General features: G+C 32.5%; 1 protein-coding gene across 1 annotated transcript in view; it reads left to right on the top strand.

Annotated features, from left to right (window-relative positions):
- Positions 1-14,980, top strand: part of Dhc36C (Dynein heavy chain at 36C) — a 165,706-nt gene that overhangs the window by 120,258 nt on the left and 30,468 nt on the right. Inside the window, exons 45-49 of the mRNA XM_074173808.1 lie at positions 3,197-3,387; positions 6,039-6,223; positions 9,727-10,025; positions 10,096-10,247; positions 12,823-13,042. Coding sequence (XP_074029909.1) covers positions 3,197-3,387; positions 6,039-6,223; positions 9,727-10,025; positions 10,096-10,247; positions 12,823-13,042 — 1,047 coding nt within the window. The remainder of the gene's footprint in view (positions 1-3,196; positions 3,388-6,038; positions 6,224-9,726; positions 10,026-10,095; positions 10,248-12,822; positions 13,043-14,980) is intronic.

The raw sequence follows: 14,980 nt of genomic DNA, 5'->3' as shown, positions 1-14,980 counted from the left end.
AATTGAAATCAATATGGGAATGATTAGAGAGTACTTATCTATTCATATTTTGATTTTTATGGAATTATTTTCCAGCAGCTTGACTGCATTAACCTTTCTCGATTTAATATCATTTCTAGAAACATGTGGATTCGTTTTCTGATGGCATTTCAGGTTAGCTTCCCAAATTTCTGCTACCGCAGTTGTCTGTTGATTGGTCAAGCCACCAACACTGACATAAAAACTTGTCAAGTTGACTTGGGTGCCACACCAATAGGTGGTTTCACTTATGTTTCGCTTGATATATATATATATATATATATATATATATATATATATATATATATATATATATATACAGTTCGTCCAAGATAAGGATCCTAAGCATGGGAATCTCAGTACCTGTTGGAGATACAGCTTAGGTTAAATTAGGAAAAAGTTGTGTTCTTTAAAGCACATGCCGTTTAGAAACTTGAAGAATTTTCATGGCCTGCTGAGATATTTGGGAAAAACGAGAATTTGACAATATCAATTTTATTTTTTTCTGACTTTATTTGAAAATTTATCAAAAAACGAATAACACTTTTTCATTGGCACTTTCAAGGTACTACACGATTGTATTTTTAGTTTTTATATCCGACGTTTCGTTTTCAAAAAACCATCATCAACTTTATTTTTTTAAATAGCCCGAAAACAAAGTACACCCTGTATCTGATTCCATTTTTTATTACGAATTCAACGATTTAACATATGCCATTGTTTTCTTCTTAGTTTAAGGGAAAATTGCATTTTTTCTATTTTTAAAATGTATTTTTAAGTAGGTTAATAATGATTTTTTTAAAGTAATGAAAACAACAAAGAAATTAACGCATTTTTTATTTAATTCAAAGGAGGTGTTCAAACAGGTTTCCGTTATTTTCCAAACATAAGTATGATCTTCTAACTGTAGAACTTAAAACATCACGTAACATCTCTGGTGTGATACTGTTAAATGCGACAGTTACACATTCTCGTAACTGCTGTTCAGTTTCAAAAGAATGTTGGTAAACCCGGTTTTTAACAAAACCCCATATGAAGAAGTCCAGAGGAGTTAAGTCAGGGGATCGCGCTGGCCAAGACACTTCACTAAAGGTTCCAATCCACCTTCCAGGAAATCGCTGCGAAAGATACTTTCGAACTTGTCTAGAATTATGTGCAGGAGCACCGTCTTGTTGAAACCAACAGTTATTGACCTGTGCCAGAGGTAAATTATCTAAACAGTCTTCTACATAGTTTTGCAATAAATGATGGTATCGTTCGGCGGTCAAAGAATTATAGTAAAAAAACGGACCTAGTATTTTAGTTCCTAAAATTGCACACCACATATTAAACCCAAAACGTTCTTGATGTCTTGATATTTTCTTAACACGCGGATTTTGCTGAGCCCAGTAATGCGTATTGCGGCGGTTGAAGATACCATTATTAGTGACCATACTTTCTTCGGACCATATTATTTTTGAAGGGAAATTATAATCTTCTTCACACACGCGCGTATACCATTCGCAAAAATTTCGGCGCCGTTCGAAATCCCCTGGTTTAAGTCCTTGGCAAATCCTAAATTTATAGGGGTGATATCTATTTTTACTGTGGATTTGGCTACTCCTACATTATTTTCGATTTGCCTAGTTGATATTTCAGGGTTCTCAACAACTGCTTGTAAAACATTATTTTGGGCTTCTTCTGAAGATTCCTTTTTTCGAGATAAAACAGGCTTTTTAAATGAACCATTATCTTTTAAATTTCGAGCCAGCTCTAAGAAAATGGACTTACATGGCTGCTTTCTTTCTGGATATGTATTAAGATACATTGCTGCTGAATTTACAGTATTTTTGTGGCACAAAATGTAGCACGTTAGCATGTCAAACTTTTCTTCATGGCTATAATGCTCACCCGGCATATTCGACGATAATAACACAATATTATCTATTCAACAATAAACAATAATGACGACAACAGTAACAATAACTCTAAAAACAACAACTCGACAAACAGGCTAACAACAACGACCATTACTATTTTATCGTGTAATTAAATAATATTTGACAGGTTCGGTGACAGGTATTTACGTAAAAGCATTTGTTTGCAACGCCTACTTAAAGATTTTTTAAAAATAGAAAAAATGTAATTTTCCTTTAAACTAAAAAGAAAACAATGGCATGTGATACATCGTTGAATTTGTAATAAAAAATGGAATCAGATACAGGGTGTACTTCTGTTTCGGGTCATATAAAAAAATAAAGTTGATGATGGTTTCTTGAAAACGAAACGTCGGATATAAAATCTAAAAATATCATCGTGTAGTACCTTAAAAGTGTCAATGAAAAAGTGTTATTTCAAATAAAGTCAGAAAAAAATAAAATTGATATTGTCAAATTCTCGTTTTTCCCAAATATCTCAGCAGGCCATGAAAATTCTTCAAGTTTCTAAACTGCATGTAAATAAGCTTTAAAGAACACAACTTTTTCCTAATTTAACCTAAGCTGTATCTCCAACAGTTACTGAGATTCCCATGCTTAGGATCCTTATCTTGGACACACTGTATATATATATATATATATATATATATATATATATATATATATATATATATATATATATATCAAAAATGAAAAATTCGTCGATACAACACTCCAAACAGGGGGGCAAACCGCTGCTTTCGGCAAACAAGTGTTGCCCATCTTCACACTTGGCTGCACCGCGCTGATGAGGCCAATAGCCAGAAACACGTGTCCGCGGTTTGCCCCACGGTTTGCCCCACTCTATGAATCTTATGTACCCTCAGGTGTCCCTTATGGCTCCCAATTGGGGCCACTATTGTTTTTGATTTTGAATAATGACATCAATCACTGTTTCAACCATTACAAATTTTATATGTATGCCAACGATTAGAAGCTATTCACAGTTATACAACTATTATGAAATTTAAAATTAAGTTGACAAAACATATGTTGCTGAAAGTATTTTTAACTACTGGTAAAAGTTCTGAACTCATTACTGATATTCATGTTTTTTAATTTTCTGTCTGAAATATTTATTCATTTGTAACTTTTTTGGTACTGTTCATGTTATTTTTGACTTTAAATTTTCCTCCTATAAACAAACTGTATGTTTCCTGGGGAATAAATAGTTTATCGATCGAAGTCAATCAGAAATCCAACGAATTGAATTTTTGTTCCAGGATAAGCTGTTGTATTCGCTGTTGCTAACGATAAACCTGATGAAGAGTAGAAACGAAATCAACATGGCGGAATGGATGTTTTTGTTGACAGGCGGCGTCGGATTAGATAATCCCAATGTCAATCCGGCAGATTGGCTCGTTTCAAAGTCCTGGGATGAAATCTGTCGACTGGATGACTTACCGGCCTTCAAGTAATCCTTTTCTTTGTTGCTGTTTGACATGATTGAAAATATCTTTGTAATTGTGTTTCATTTATTAAGATATATTTCCACTCTAATATCCGAATAAGAAACTATCTTCACTCATCTGCTCGATCGTTAAAAATCATTATAGTTATTTGTTCATTTATAACATTTTATTCCAATCGAAAGCATATTTAGTATAGAATATACAAACGTTGGCTTTTTTTCCCGACATAACTATCGTTGAATAAAGTATAAACTAGTATACGTGTTAAAAAAATGGGGTATATGTTCAAAAATTCACGGGCTACGTACATTCGAAGCGATTTTTTACTTTTTTATGTCGGTACACTCAGAGGCGGCGTAAGGCATGGGCGGTGTGGGTCACCGCCCACGGCCTCGCGGTGCAAAGGGCCTCGCGCCTCAAAGCCGAAAATGATTTTAAAAAAGTATGGAAAATTCAAAAGTACACGTCATGGTTTTTTTATAGATAATACATTAGAAAATTCTCAACCTAAAGGTATTTAACTCTTCGGCGCACGAAAGCATATGAATGAAAAATTCCTAAAAATATTTCTTCTTCTGATAAACTATGGTAAATTACAAAATAATTATTTAAAAAATTCTCATCTTTGTAGTTTCTAATCATTTCGTTTTTATTTAGTCTGGCAACAATGCTTGGCGTTGAGAGGCAATCGCGGGGAATCCCCGGTTAGAAACCTCGGGAGTTCCCCTTAATGGAAAACCAATCAAAGTATCACAAGCAGGTGCAATCTCCCTCCATGTTCCTATAGTATAATTTCTAATAGTATTTGGGGTGAGAATAAATACATAGTTTCAAAACGATAAAAAGTGTTTTATAAGTAGAAATTCGGATTGTGTCGTGAAGAAAAATAATAGCATATGTGTTCATTTTATTCATCATTATACTTAAACTCATATTTTTTATAGTTTTCTTTACAAAACATCACATGTTTAAACATTATGTCTAGATATAATTTATTTCACTGGAATTGCTAGAATCCACCTTTTTTTCTTTATGTGTATTATATTGTATTAAACATATATTACGTGAAATATTGAAGTAGGTAATATACAAAGTAATACTATTATGTATTATATTATTCATCCAATGTTTATTCAAACTCATTAGTCCAATTCTTTATAAGTTAATTATAGGTATCTAAAGAAAGAGAAATGTACCATCAAATGTTATTATTTTTTTAACAGGTTACGGATACAATATTGGTGCATTCTTTCTAATTTATCAATCATTTCAGGCTTAGGCACTAAAAGAGATAGAGATAAAGCAAGAAAATGGGAATCTGGTTCAGCAAAAAAAGAAAATTTTTGTTTTTTTAATTAAAGTGGGTAAATAACAGTTTCAGAGACTTTCACTGCGGTTTTAATACGGCGACCCAGACATTATTTTTTTATCACTTTTCAGTCGATTTTTTTTATTTTCAATTTTGTTGTTTGATGTTCCAAAAAAGTACACAAGTAGAAGTTTTGGTGTTTCTTAATGAATAAAAAATTGTCTTATTCTATTTTTTTATAAACCCTTCTTCTTGCATCACCAGAGGGCCTCGCGAAATGTACCTTGCCCACATTAAATGCAGATCTTGCGCCGCCACTGGGTACATTTATTTCAAACATATCTTCACAGTTTCTGCTGCTTTGCATGTTTAGTTTTTATCAAAAAACCGTCGCATAAGTATCGCTTATGAATAGTTAAATGACGTCAACACCGACTTAATTTTTTAGAAAAATGAAAATTCACCTTATTTTATGAACTGACAGCGTACAAGTAATTCACACTTCACACTCACCTCTTTGTGCCAAACGTTTTCCTTCGCATCAAAATTCAGCTTTTAAAGCTCGCTAATTGTTATTCAGGCCAAATTTTTCGCGAGCCTCATATTTTTGCTAGATTTATTTATTGAACAGATGAGTGTGAGTTGCCAGTTTATACCTGATAACTGAATAGTTTCACCAAGAAAAAATAGCCAATCGAACGTTTATATATTTTATAGGTTTCATACTTCCGTTTGTTCAATTAACAAATTAGTGTAATGTGTAAAAAAAGTGATTTTTTGATGTTCAATTGATCATAACCCATGTGGGTTTTATTTTCTAACATACTAAATTCCATATGTGATAGAAATAGCAGATACTTGAAAATTCATAACGGATTCAAGTAACACTTCATTGTGGTGTTTTTACTGAACAATTTACAAACTCGTACCACGTGTGTTTCGTTGTACAATAGCTTCCTCCAGCATTCCCATATAAAAACATTTGTTGCGGTGTTGAAATCTGTGAAAATCTCACGATAAACTGTTACTTGAATACTAAACTTCTTGTAAAATACCTTTTGTCTATTAAACAGGTGGATGAAGGTCGTTTTCAATTCTGCTCTTCTACTATTATGAATTCAAGAGGAATATGATCTTTCCTTTGAAGATGATCACTTGGTGATCGAAACACTTGTCGAGGTGTTAAAATAACGTTTTGGTGTTGGGAAAAAACTCCAGTAATATTCATTACTACACCAAAGGTTACGAACAGTGCATCACAAGTATCATTTATAACGTGTTTAATTTTTTACACAAATAGTTTTTTTCAAACAGTCACATAATTGGAAATATGTTTTTTTATAGAGGTATTATTAAACATTTCACAAGTCACGTGAAGGAGTGGAAGAAAATATTCGATTCAGGAGAACCTCAAGATTGTCCGCTACCTGCGCCTTGGGACAAAAAATTGAACGACTTGCAGAAATTGCTTTTATTGAGGTGTTTGCGATTTGATAAAGTTGTGCCCGCTGTTCAAAATTTTGTTACAGGTGAGTGATGGCCATAAATATTAAATAAGGATGATTATAGAAATTGATGCATGACGTATTTTCATTTCACATTAAGTACTGAAATAATCACACTATCTGCTATTCTTTGAGAGGTGACAAAAAATGAACAGCAAAAAGAATATCAAGTAAAACGTTAATCATAAAGTAGTACTGGAATTGGAAAAAAAAAGATTCAACAGATCAAAGAGGGCCAATGAGAATATGTGAAGAGAATATGGAGAGAGAAAAAGTGAATTATCAAAAAAATATTTCTTTTATCTGAGATTTCTATATATCTGTCACGTATGTATGATAATTTGACAATTTTTCTATACTTGAATTCACTTGAATTTAATTGCCGGTAAATTTGACTAACCATATCAGTTCAGAATGTGAAAACAGGGGGCATTATATTATTTTTTTGCCAAGTGTCGGAATCTGAGTTTCAGAGTATATACATATTATATTCAAAAGTTTATTGGGTTTGCAAACATTTTTAATTGGTTTTCTGCAATGATATTTATAAATACTTCAATTAATCTACTTTGCCACATTTTCTGTTATACAAATAACACAATATACAAGACACTTTCAAAAAAACAATAAAATGCAGTCAGAAATGAAATGGTTTCCAAAAAATTATATTATTCTATATAAGTACATGTTGAAAACGAAGGCAATGGGCAAAAATGAAAACTTTGAAACTCCAATGATCAGATTTTTTCAAAATGTATACTTAATGTTGTAATGGAACGAGACTTCTTTATTTTTTACGAAATTGACGTCTTGAAAATGCTGGATATTCAAAAGTATGCTACATTTTATTATATATGTGATCTTTTGAGTAGTATAAATATTCCACTAATGAATTATAGGAAAACATTCAATACACTGATATGGTTGGAGACAAATTAATATAGCAAAATCCTAGTTTATGTTCATAACAACGAGAAAATAAAAAATAATCAATGAAGAAAATGTAAAATATTCGCGTATATCTATAATTTTAGGTTTATATTCAGTTGAGTCCAAAATAATGCATTCAGAATAAAATACCAAACACCATCGTAATTATATTTTTCAAAAGTATCTCGAGTTGATTTAGTTTAGCTTGATTTAGTAGTACAATATTAAACAGGGTAACCTGGAAAAAAATTGAATTAATACAATAGTTATTATTTATGATGAACTCACAATCACTCTAAAACAACATGTTTCTAGAAATTAGTTTAAAAAAAGTGGGAAAATGTAATTATTCTCTTGTTCCTTTTATTCAAGTGGTATTTTGAGTTTGTGTTTAGATTAAACTCGTTTCAGTTTTATATATTTTACTAGTGTTTTCCGTGGCTCAGCCCGCATAGAATTTGGTTTGTCACATTAAGTTTCGTGATATTTACTGATTCCCAAAAATACAGTAACTGAAAAAATATGCCAACTGCACTGAATAGCTTCGAGAATCGAATTAAGTTACCTAAAAGAAATTCGCAAAACTAACACAACCGTCAACGACGTCTGCCCTCACGCGTCTGCCAGCGTTCGGGTTGCGTTCTCGGCGATGGCGCTTCATTGCTTAGAACGCCCCTTTACCCCCGCGCATCATTCACCGTCATCTTCCAGTAGACGCGAGGCGTAACGGGTTACTGCGTTGCGTCAAGTTAATCTTATCGTAATAACTTTAAAACGATTCGTCCAAATTATTACGTTTAAAAGAGAAAGTTTATCTGTATTGAATACTTGAAACAACAATTGTATCATTTTTTATAAGAATTTGACATATGTTTCTAAAATGTGCATTGTAAAAAAAGTATCCAATTCAATTGTATTTATTTGCATATAGTGGCTACTACATAAGAGGTAGATACATGTTATCGCAGAATATTATTTAGAACAATTTAGATAAAAAATTTTACGGTACATCAACTTCAACGGTATATTATATATCAGTATATAGAATATAGATTGAAATATGTTATGAAATTTATAATTCTTGTGTTCAATATAATAATAATAATAATAAATCGGCTTTGTTGATAATACAAAAAAAAACAATACAGAGATATATTTGAACATGAAAATAGATTACAGGAGATTCTGGTACTCCTTGGCGAAGTCTAAGCATGACCCCTAAGTTTTTAGCTGTATTGACAGGAGTCAAGATAGTATGACCTACTTCTGAACGGAAATTGTTTTCTGCAAATATACGATTCTTCTGCGATCCAAAGTGCATCATCATTATTTCATTAGGATTAATTTTCAAATCATGTTCACTTGATAGCCCATTGATCAAATCAAGATCAGTGTTGAAGAGATTTTGTGTCTGTATTTTACATTTCTTGATGGACGAGATAATGTCAGTAGTATAAATGATGAACAATAAAGGTCCCAAAATGGAACCCTGTGGTACTCCTGATAGAATATCAAGAGGTAAGGAGTGATAACCATCAACAACAACTTTATGAGATCGACCAAATAAATAAGACCAGATGAGAAATAAGGCAGCACTATCAAAACCATAATATTTGAGTTTCATGCAAATCAGCTCATGATTGATGGTATCGAATGTTTTCGAAAAATCTAGTAGTACCAGAGTGCTAATCATTCCCTTATCAAATCCCTCAACAATGTCTTTTGTAACAGTAGCAAGAGCTGCTAAAACCCTGCCTAAAACCACATTGCGATGGTGATAATAGATTATTGGTATTGAAATATTCATTAATTTGTAAATAAATAACTCTTTCAAAAATTTTATTCATGGTTGGAAGTATACTAATAATTCTGAGATCAGAATAACTAGCTGGATCATTATTCTTGGGAATGGGTTTCCCAATGGCCATTTTCCACAAGTCTGGAAAATATGAACGTTCAAAACAACAATTGATGATATGTGTAATATATTTATCTATAAACGGGCTTCAAAGTTTCAACATTCTGATAGAAATATTATCAACCACTGAAGCTTGACTTTTAATATCATTCAGGATTAAATGAATAGCTTCTTAAGTAGCGAATCGAAATGAGAAGTTATCTTGCCTGATTAAATAATTATTGCTATAAAATTCAATATTTTCATCACAATTATTAGAAACATTTGGTTCGAATTGGGCAAAATAGTTGTTTATTTCATTGGGATTCGAGAGGTGATTGGGTAATGAATATTGTTTTTTGAACGAACATTGCGTGGTTTTGCGTGGTATTTTTTCAGAACTGAGATATGTCCTTTTTTCAGTTCTAACTATTGACAAGGTATAATTTCTCAATTCTTTATACCTCATACGATCATATGATAACTGGTCAATCATCTGGTCAATCGATGAAGTAAAAAGTTTACTTGAACTATGCAATGTACCTAAATTGCACTATTGTTTTCTATAGGATTATAGTCATTGATAAAATTCATTCAACTGTGTTCATAGTTTCAACTAAACAAATATCATTGTTTTATCTGAGACCACAAGTAATTTCAAATATACTGCCCCATAACGCACTTCTTTGACATATTTCAGCACACCTCAGTAAAAAATATATTGAACCACCACCTTTTGACCTGACGTCTTCCTATGCCGATTCTCACTGCTGTATTCCTCTAATTTTCATTCTAACTCCTGGTGCCGATCCGACTGCCGTCCTTCTTAAATTTGCCGACGATCAGGGCTTTGGTGCTGCGCGGCTTTATCCGTTGTCTTTAGGACAAGGACAAGGTCCGATTGCAGTCAAACTGATTGACGAAGGCGTCAAAAATGGTACGTGGGTGGTTTTGCAGAACTGCCATTTGGCGAAGAGTTTCATGCCTACGCTGGAACGAGTGAGTTTCGGTTTCGTAATTCGAAATGTTACGAATGTTTTAGTAAACAATAAACGTCATGATGTTACAGATCTGTGAAAATTTAACTCCAGATTCAACCCACCCAGACTTTCGATTGTGGTTGACGTCTTATCCTGCTGAACATTTTCCTGTCCTGGTCTTGCAGAATGGAGTGAAAATGACCAATGAACCACCAAAAGGACTGAAGAATAACATCATAAGGTTAGTAGGGTTTTGGAAAATGGAAAAAATGTATATTTCGTTTTCCAGTTGAATTGACTGGTGCTTGCTGATTGAATGTTGATGAGTATTTCCTTTAAACCGATAAAATAACGAAAAAAATTGAAAGCTAGGCCACCAAAACAGTTTTATAGCGATTAAAAGTTTCTTTCCAACAGCGATTAAACTGACAGCCATGAAATTGACATCTAGGTGTCGTTATTCTTAAATCATACGTGCTTCTCAAGGCCTAGTTATGCATCATTCTTACAATTTCAATCACGTTCAGTATCCTAATCAAATTGAATCAATTGAATCAAATATTCGAACATGATTGTGACTTAATATCAAAACTTTGCATAAATGTTGTTGGATATTATGATTATGATAGTGACTAGACTCTAATTCTACTGAAACCATTGAAATGAGTTTGTAAATCGAGTGGAACTCCTCGATACAATGAACAGATTCAAGAGACTGAAATGAAGAACGAACTGACTCCGAATTTCACATCAAATACCAACAATTTATGTATGGTATTCAAAAATCTTACTTTCTTGATCGAAACTTATTGGTACGATAAGGCATTTTCAATTCAAATGATTATTCTGCATCTGGCCGCGTGAAGTAAGTCGGGTGATTTGGGTGCCATCTCTGCGGTGTCATGTCAAGGCACGATATATTTTACGAATTTAATTTAGTCATTTACGAACTCTGTTCGACTTGAAAGTATTTTTTCATTCAGCAATACTCACTCTTTCTGATTGAGCAGTCTTTTCATTTGCTATTATAACCTAAACCAGCTCGATAGTTTATTATGATCTGTTGAAATCTTCTGGATTATAGTGTTGAAATGAGTGGGTTTCTGAGGATTCCATCAGAGACAATAATACTGAATGAATGTCTTTATAGGATGAAACTGCAGTAACGTTAGTTACAAATAAAAGTGGTAAAAAACATAGAAAGTTTCATTTCCATTTTCTTCATTAATTAATCAATTGATAATAAAGAATTTAATTTTTTTAGCATTTTTTCTTAAATTATTTCCTTATAAATACAAATATTCTACTTAAACAACATACACTCATTTAATTGCATGCCATTTTTTTCAATTAATTGAGTTCAATGAATTAAAAAAAATAAAAAAAATATTGTTTTTGTCAGATTAAACGAATCCTTCTAGATAATCGTCAGATGATGAGATAGCACGTCTAAAACATAAAGATGAACAATATATATCTTAATCTGAAGCGCTTGAGTGTTTCAAAATGGCGAATTTTGTTTGCACTTTATAATAACGGCGCGAGTTTTCGTCAGATCGAAATCGTCAGATTATGGAATGAGAGCTTTTTTTTTGTTGCACTTAACACCCCCTTAGAAAATCTGACGCGCTCGACTAAATTTTTTTTTACTTTTAACCCTTACGGACATCGTAAGGAAAAATGAAACATTAATATCATATCGATCTTTATTGCCCCCAAAAAAACATGAATGTTTTGAATAGGTACGTCAACTATATCCATAAAAAAGAATAAAAAAAAAAATGACACATCGAAATACAAAAAAATTTAATACAACTTTCCACAATTCGAAAAATGAACAAAACTGAATCAATATGCAATCTGCTGAAACGGAATCAAGGACAAGCTGAAAAGTTTACCCCAAACAGTTACTGCGTCCAAATAGTTACTGAAGAGTCTAATTAGTCAAAACTTGTATTCATACATTTTGGCTACAAATTGCATAATCAATGTACAGAAATGGAATTTTTATACTTAGCTTTTTTTAGATCGTTGACTTTGCGGAAAATAATCCTTTCCCGTTTTGAAAACTAATGAAAATTCACTTGTGAACAACGTCTCAATTCCTCAATTAGGTTATTTTTTAAAGAAAAGTCCTTATGAATATATATCTGCACTGGCTTCGCTTCTGAAGTTAGAAAAACGGTTTTTATGAAATATCATGAATATTATTAAACCGGTTTGATTGAAATTCAATGGTTATTTAGTTAGTTAAGTAATGAGGAGCTGATTTAGCCTCAATGAAATTAAAATTATTAGATCCAGTGGTGTCTCAGTGGGCTCACAGCCATCAATATTCAGCCTTCTTTATGTAGTTTATTCTTTTCGATCAAACAACTGAAAATACAGCCTTTTGTTTTCCTGTGTTTTCTTCCTATTTAGTTTCGTTTCCGAAAAAAAGTCACTGTAACTCATTCTGAAAACTTGTCATGGACAACATAAAATGAAAACCAAAAATAAAAAATTACTTCAGGAAATTCTCGGTTGCCTTCCAAAACGCTTCTGAACTGACTGAGTCAAATTCAATTAGTAGCTCGACATGAGAGGAATAAAAAATGAAAGGTTTGGGACAAATGGGCGAATGTTTTTTCAATATTGACAGAAAATCAGATTTTTCCGTCATTTGCAATGAAGTGGCTTCAATTTTTTTCTCGAAAACAAAGCCAGATATGAATAAATCAAAAGGGACCGAAATTTCAGAGGGAAAGTGAATTTGCCTGTGATAGATTTATGAAAAATAACTATATTTTCAACAAATGTGTATGTATGTATTTCAGATCCTACCTGAGTGATCCTATTTGTGACGCAGAATGGTTCGAGAACTGTAAACAGTCAGCGGTTTTCAAAAAACTTCTTTACGGCTTATGCTTCTTTCATGCGTCTGTACAGGAAAGGCGAAAGTTTGGGCCTCTAGGTTGGAACATCCCTTACGAGTTCAACGAGACTGATTTAAGAATTAGTGTTATGCAACTACAGATGTTCTTGAATGAGTATGAGGTGAGTAAATGACTGATCATTACGAGATTATAATATAAGGTATCATAAAATATTTTCAAGAGTAGAAAATATTGGCAGAGGGAGGTATTTGGTCTTCCAGTTCTTCATCTTTATAAAAAAATTGCTGGAAAAACTTCCGGAGGAAGGAAGAAAGCACTTGAGTTCTAAAGGGACTATTTACAAGGATGTAATTGTAGATCATGCATAGAAGTTGCTTTCAGATACAAGTTGGAAGAAAGAATCCTTCTGAATAAACTATTTTTACATGAATATTGAATTATACGAAAAAAAGTGTGTTCGAAATAACTATTTTCATATGAACATTTTCACTTTTTTCCATTCATTTCTTAGAGAATTCAATCAGATATCATGTATAAAAACGCTACATATGATATATGGAAGAATTACGATATGAAATTTCACTTACTTGGAACACCATTATCTACAATAGGAAACTTCGAAGTTTTGGAATAAGACATTATCTAATTACCTCATCGGCACCATTCCGGATAACATAACAAGATGAAACACTCAATTTATTCAAAACATTACGACTTAACGTAACATTTGGAAAATATATTTCGAAAGACGAGCAATCATTATTTCAATTGCATATTTTAAAAATAGGAACACATAAAAAAAATAAATCGGTTTCACTGAAATTTCATAGTTTCGGTTATTGATGAGTTATGGAAACCATTAGATATATTTTGACGCTGATCTCTCAACTTTTCTTCAAAACTTGTGGAAACATTTCATTCGCATTCACCAAACGAGTCCACTTTTCCCAATTTTTCATGTCTCACTTAATCACAGATTTATCGATGAAAGTTTGCTATAAGGAAAATGCCATTCTCTCGATTCTGCTTTTTATATACTTGAATTGTTTTCAGTTCAATTCCTTCGCGAAATAAATCTCCCGATCACGTCTCGGGAAAATAGGTCGGAACTATGGGCACATTAAATAACCATTAACAAATATGAAATGGCCAAAATGGAACCAGTCATCGTATTAAACTAAAAATCAGCTTCTTAGAGCCACAAATGAGTCAAATTTTGAAAAAGGCAATATTTGCACAAATACAAAAATGTCCTTTTCACTTCAAGCAAATTTTTTCAAAACTGACCACTTAAAACAACTAAAAATAAATAACTAAAGTGAATTGTAAAGATTTTCAACTGGGTTGGTAATAAGGGGATGATTTTCAAATTTTTTTTCGCCAAAAAATAGGGGGTAATATTATCTTCATTATAAGTGAATTTTGGTTTTGTATTTCCTGGGGTATGCGAAGCAGTTGCACATGCTGCCCGTCTCTTTTTAAATGAGCATCTCTTCTCAAATTTTTGTTAAACTTGATTATGAAAACGCTTTCAACATGATTCACAGAAACATCATTTTACGAAAAACCCACGAAATTATTCCTCACCTTTTTCCTTTTATCAACTAATGTTATCGAAATTCAACATTTTTGAACCTTGGAAAAAATACTATCTTATTTCAGAGGGGGGTTCAACCGGGCGATTCTCTAGGTCCTGCTCTTTTCTGCCTCACTTTGAATGAACTGACAAAGTCTATCAACACCAATATCAATTGGTGGTACCTAGACGATGGTTCAATTCGTGGTAATATAGATTCTGTTCTCCAGGATTTTCAAAAAATAATTTATCTTTCTAATGATGTTGGACTTGAATTCAATTTCAACAAAGGTGAAATTTTGCCCCTTTTCAGATGCTCACAAATCCTTTCACAATGATTTCTCCACAAATTAAGATTGTCCCCAAAACACACTGGTCTTTATTGGAAGCTTCTTTCTCTGTAGATTCTTTATAACATACAGAAAACAGAGTCTCTAATTCTACTGTCATCTCGTCTCAATAGTCTTCCTTTCCATATAGCATATCTTCTATTGAAATACTGTTTGGCAATCCCCAAATTAT

This window comes from Leptinotarsa decemlineata, unplaced genomic scaffold (genome assembly GCF_025532065.1).
Source record: "Leptinotarsa decemlineata unplaced genomic scaffold, Ldec_3_MD MMD2_tig00000505_RagTag_RagTag, whole genome shotgun sequence".
In the NCBI taxonomy this organism is placed as follows: domain Eukaryota; kingdom Metazoa; phylum Arthropoda; class Insecta; order Coleoptera; family Chrysomelidae; genus Leptinotarsa; species Leptinotarsa decemlineata.
This window is presented reverse-complemented; position numbering and strand designations above follow the sequence as displayed.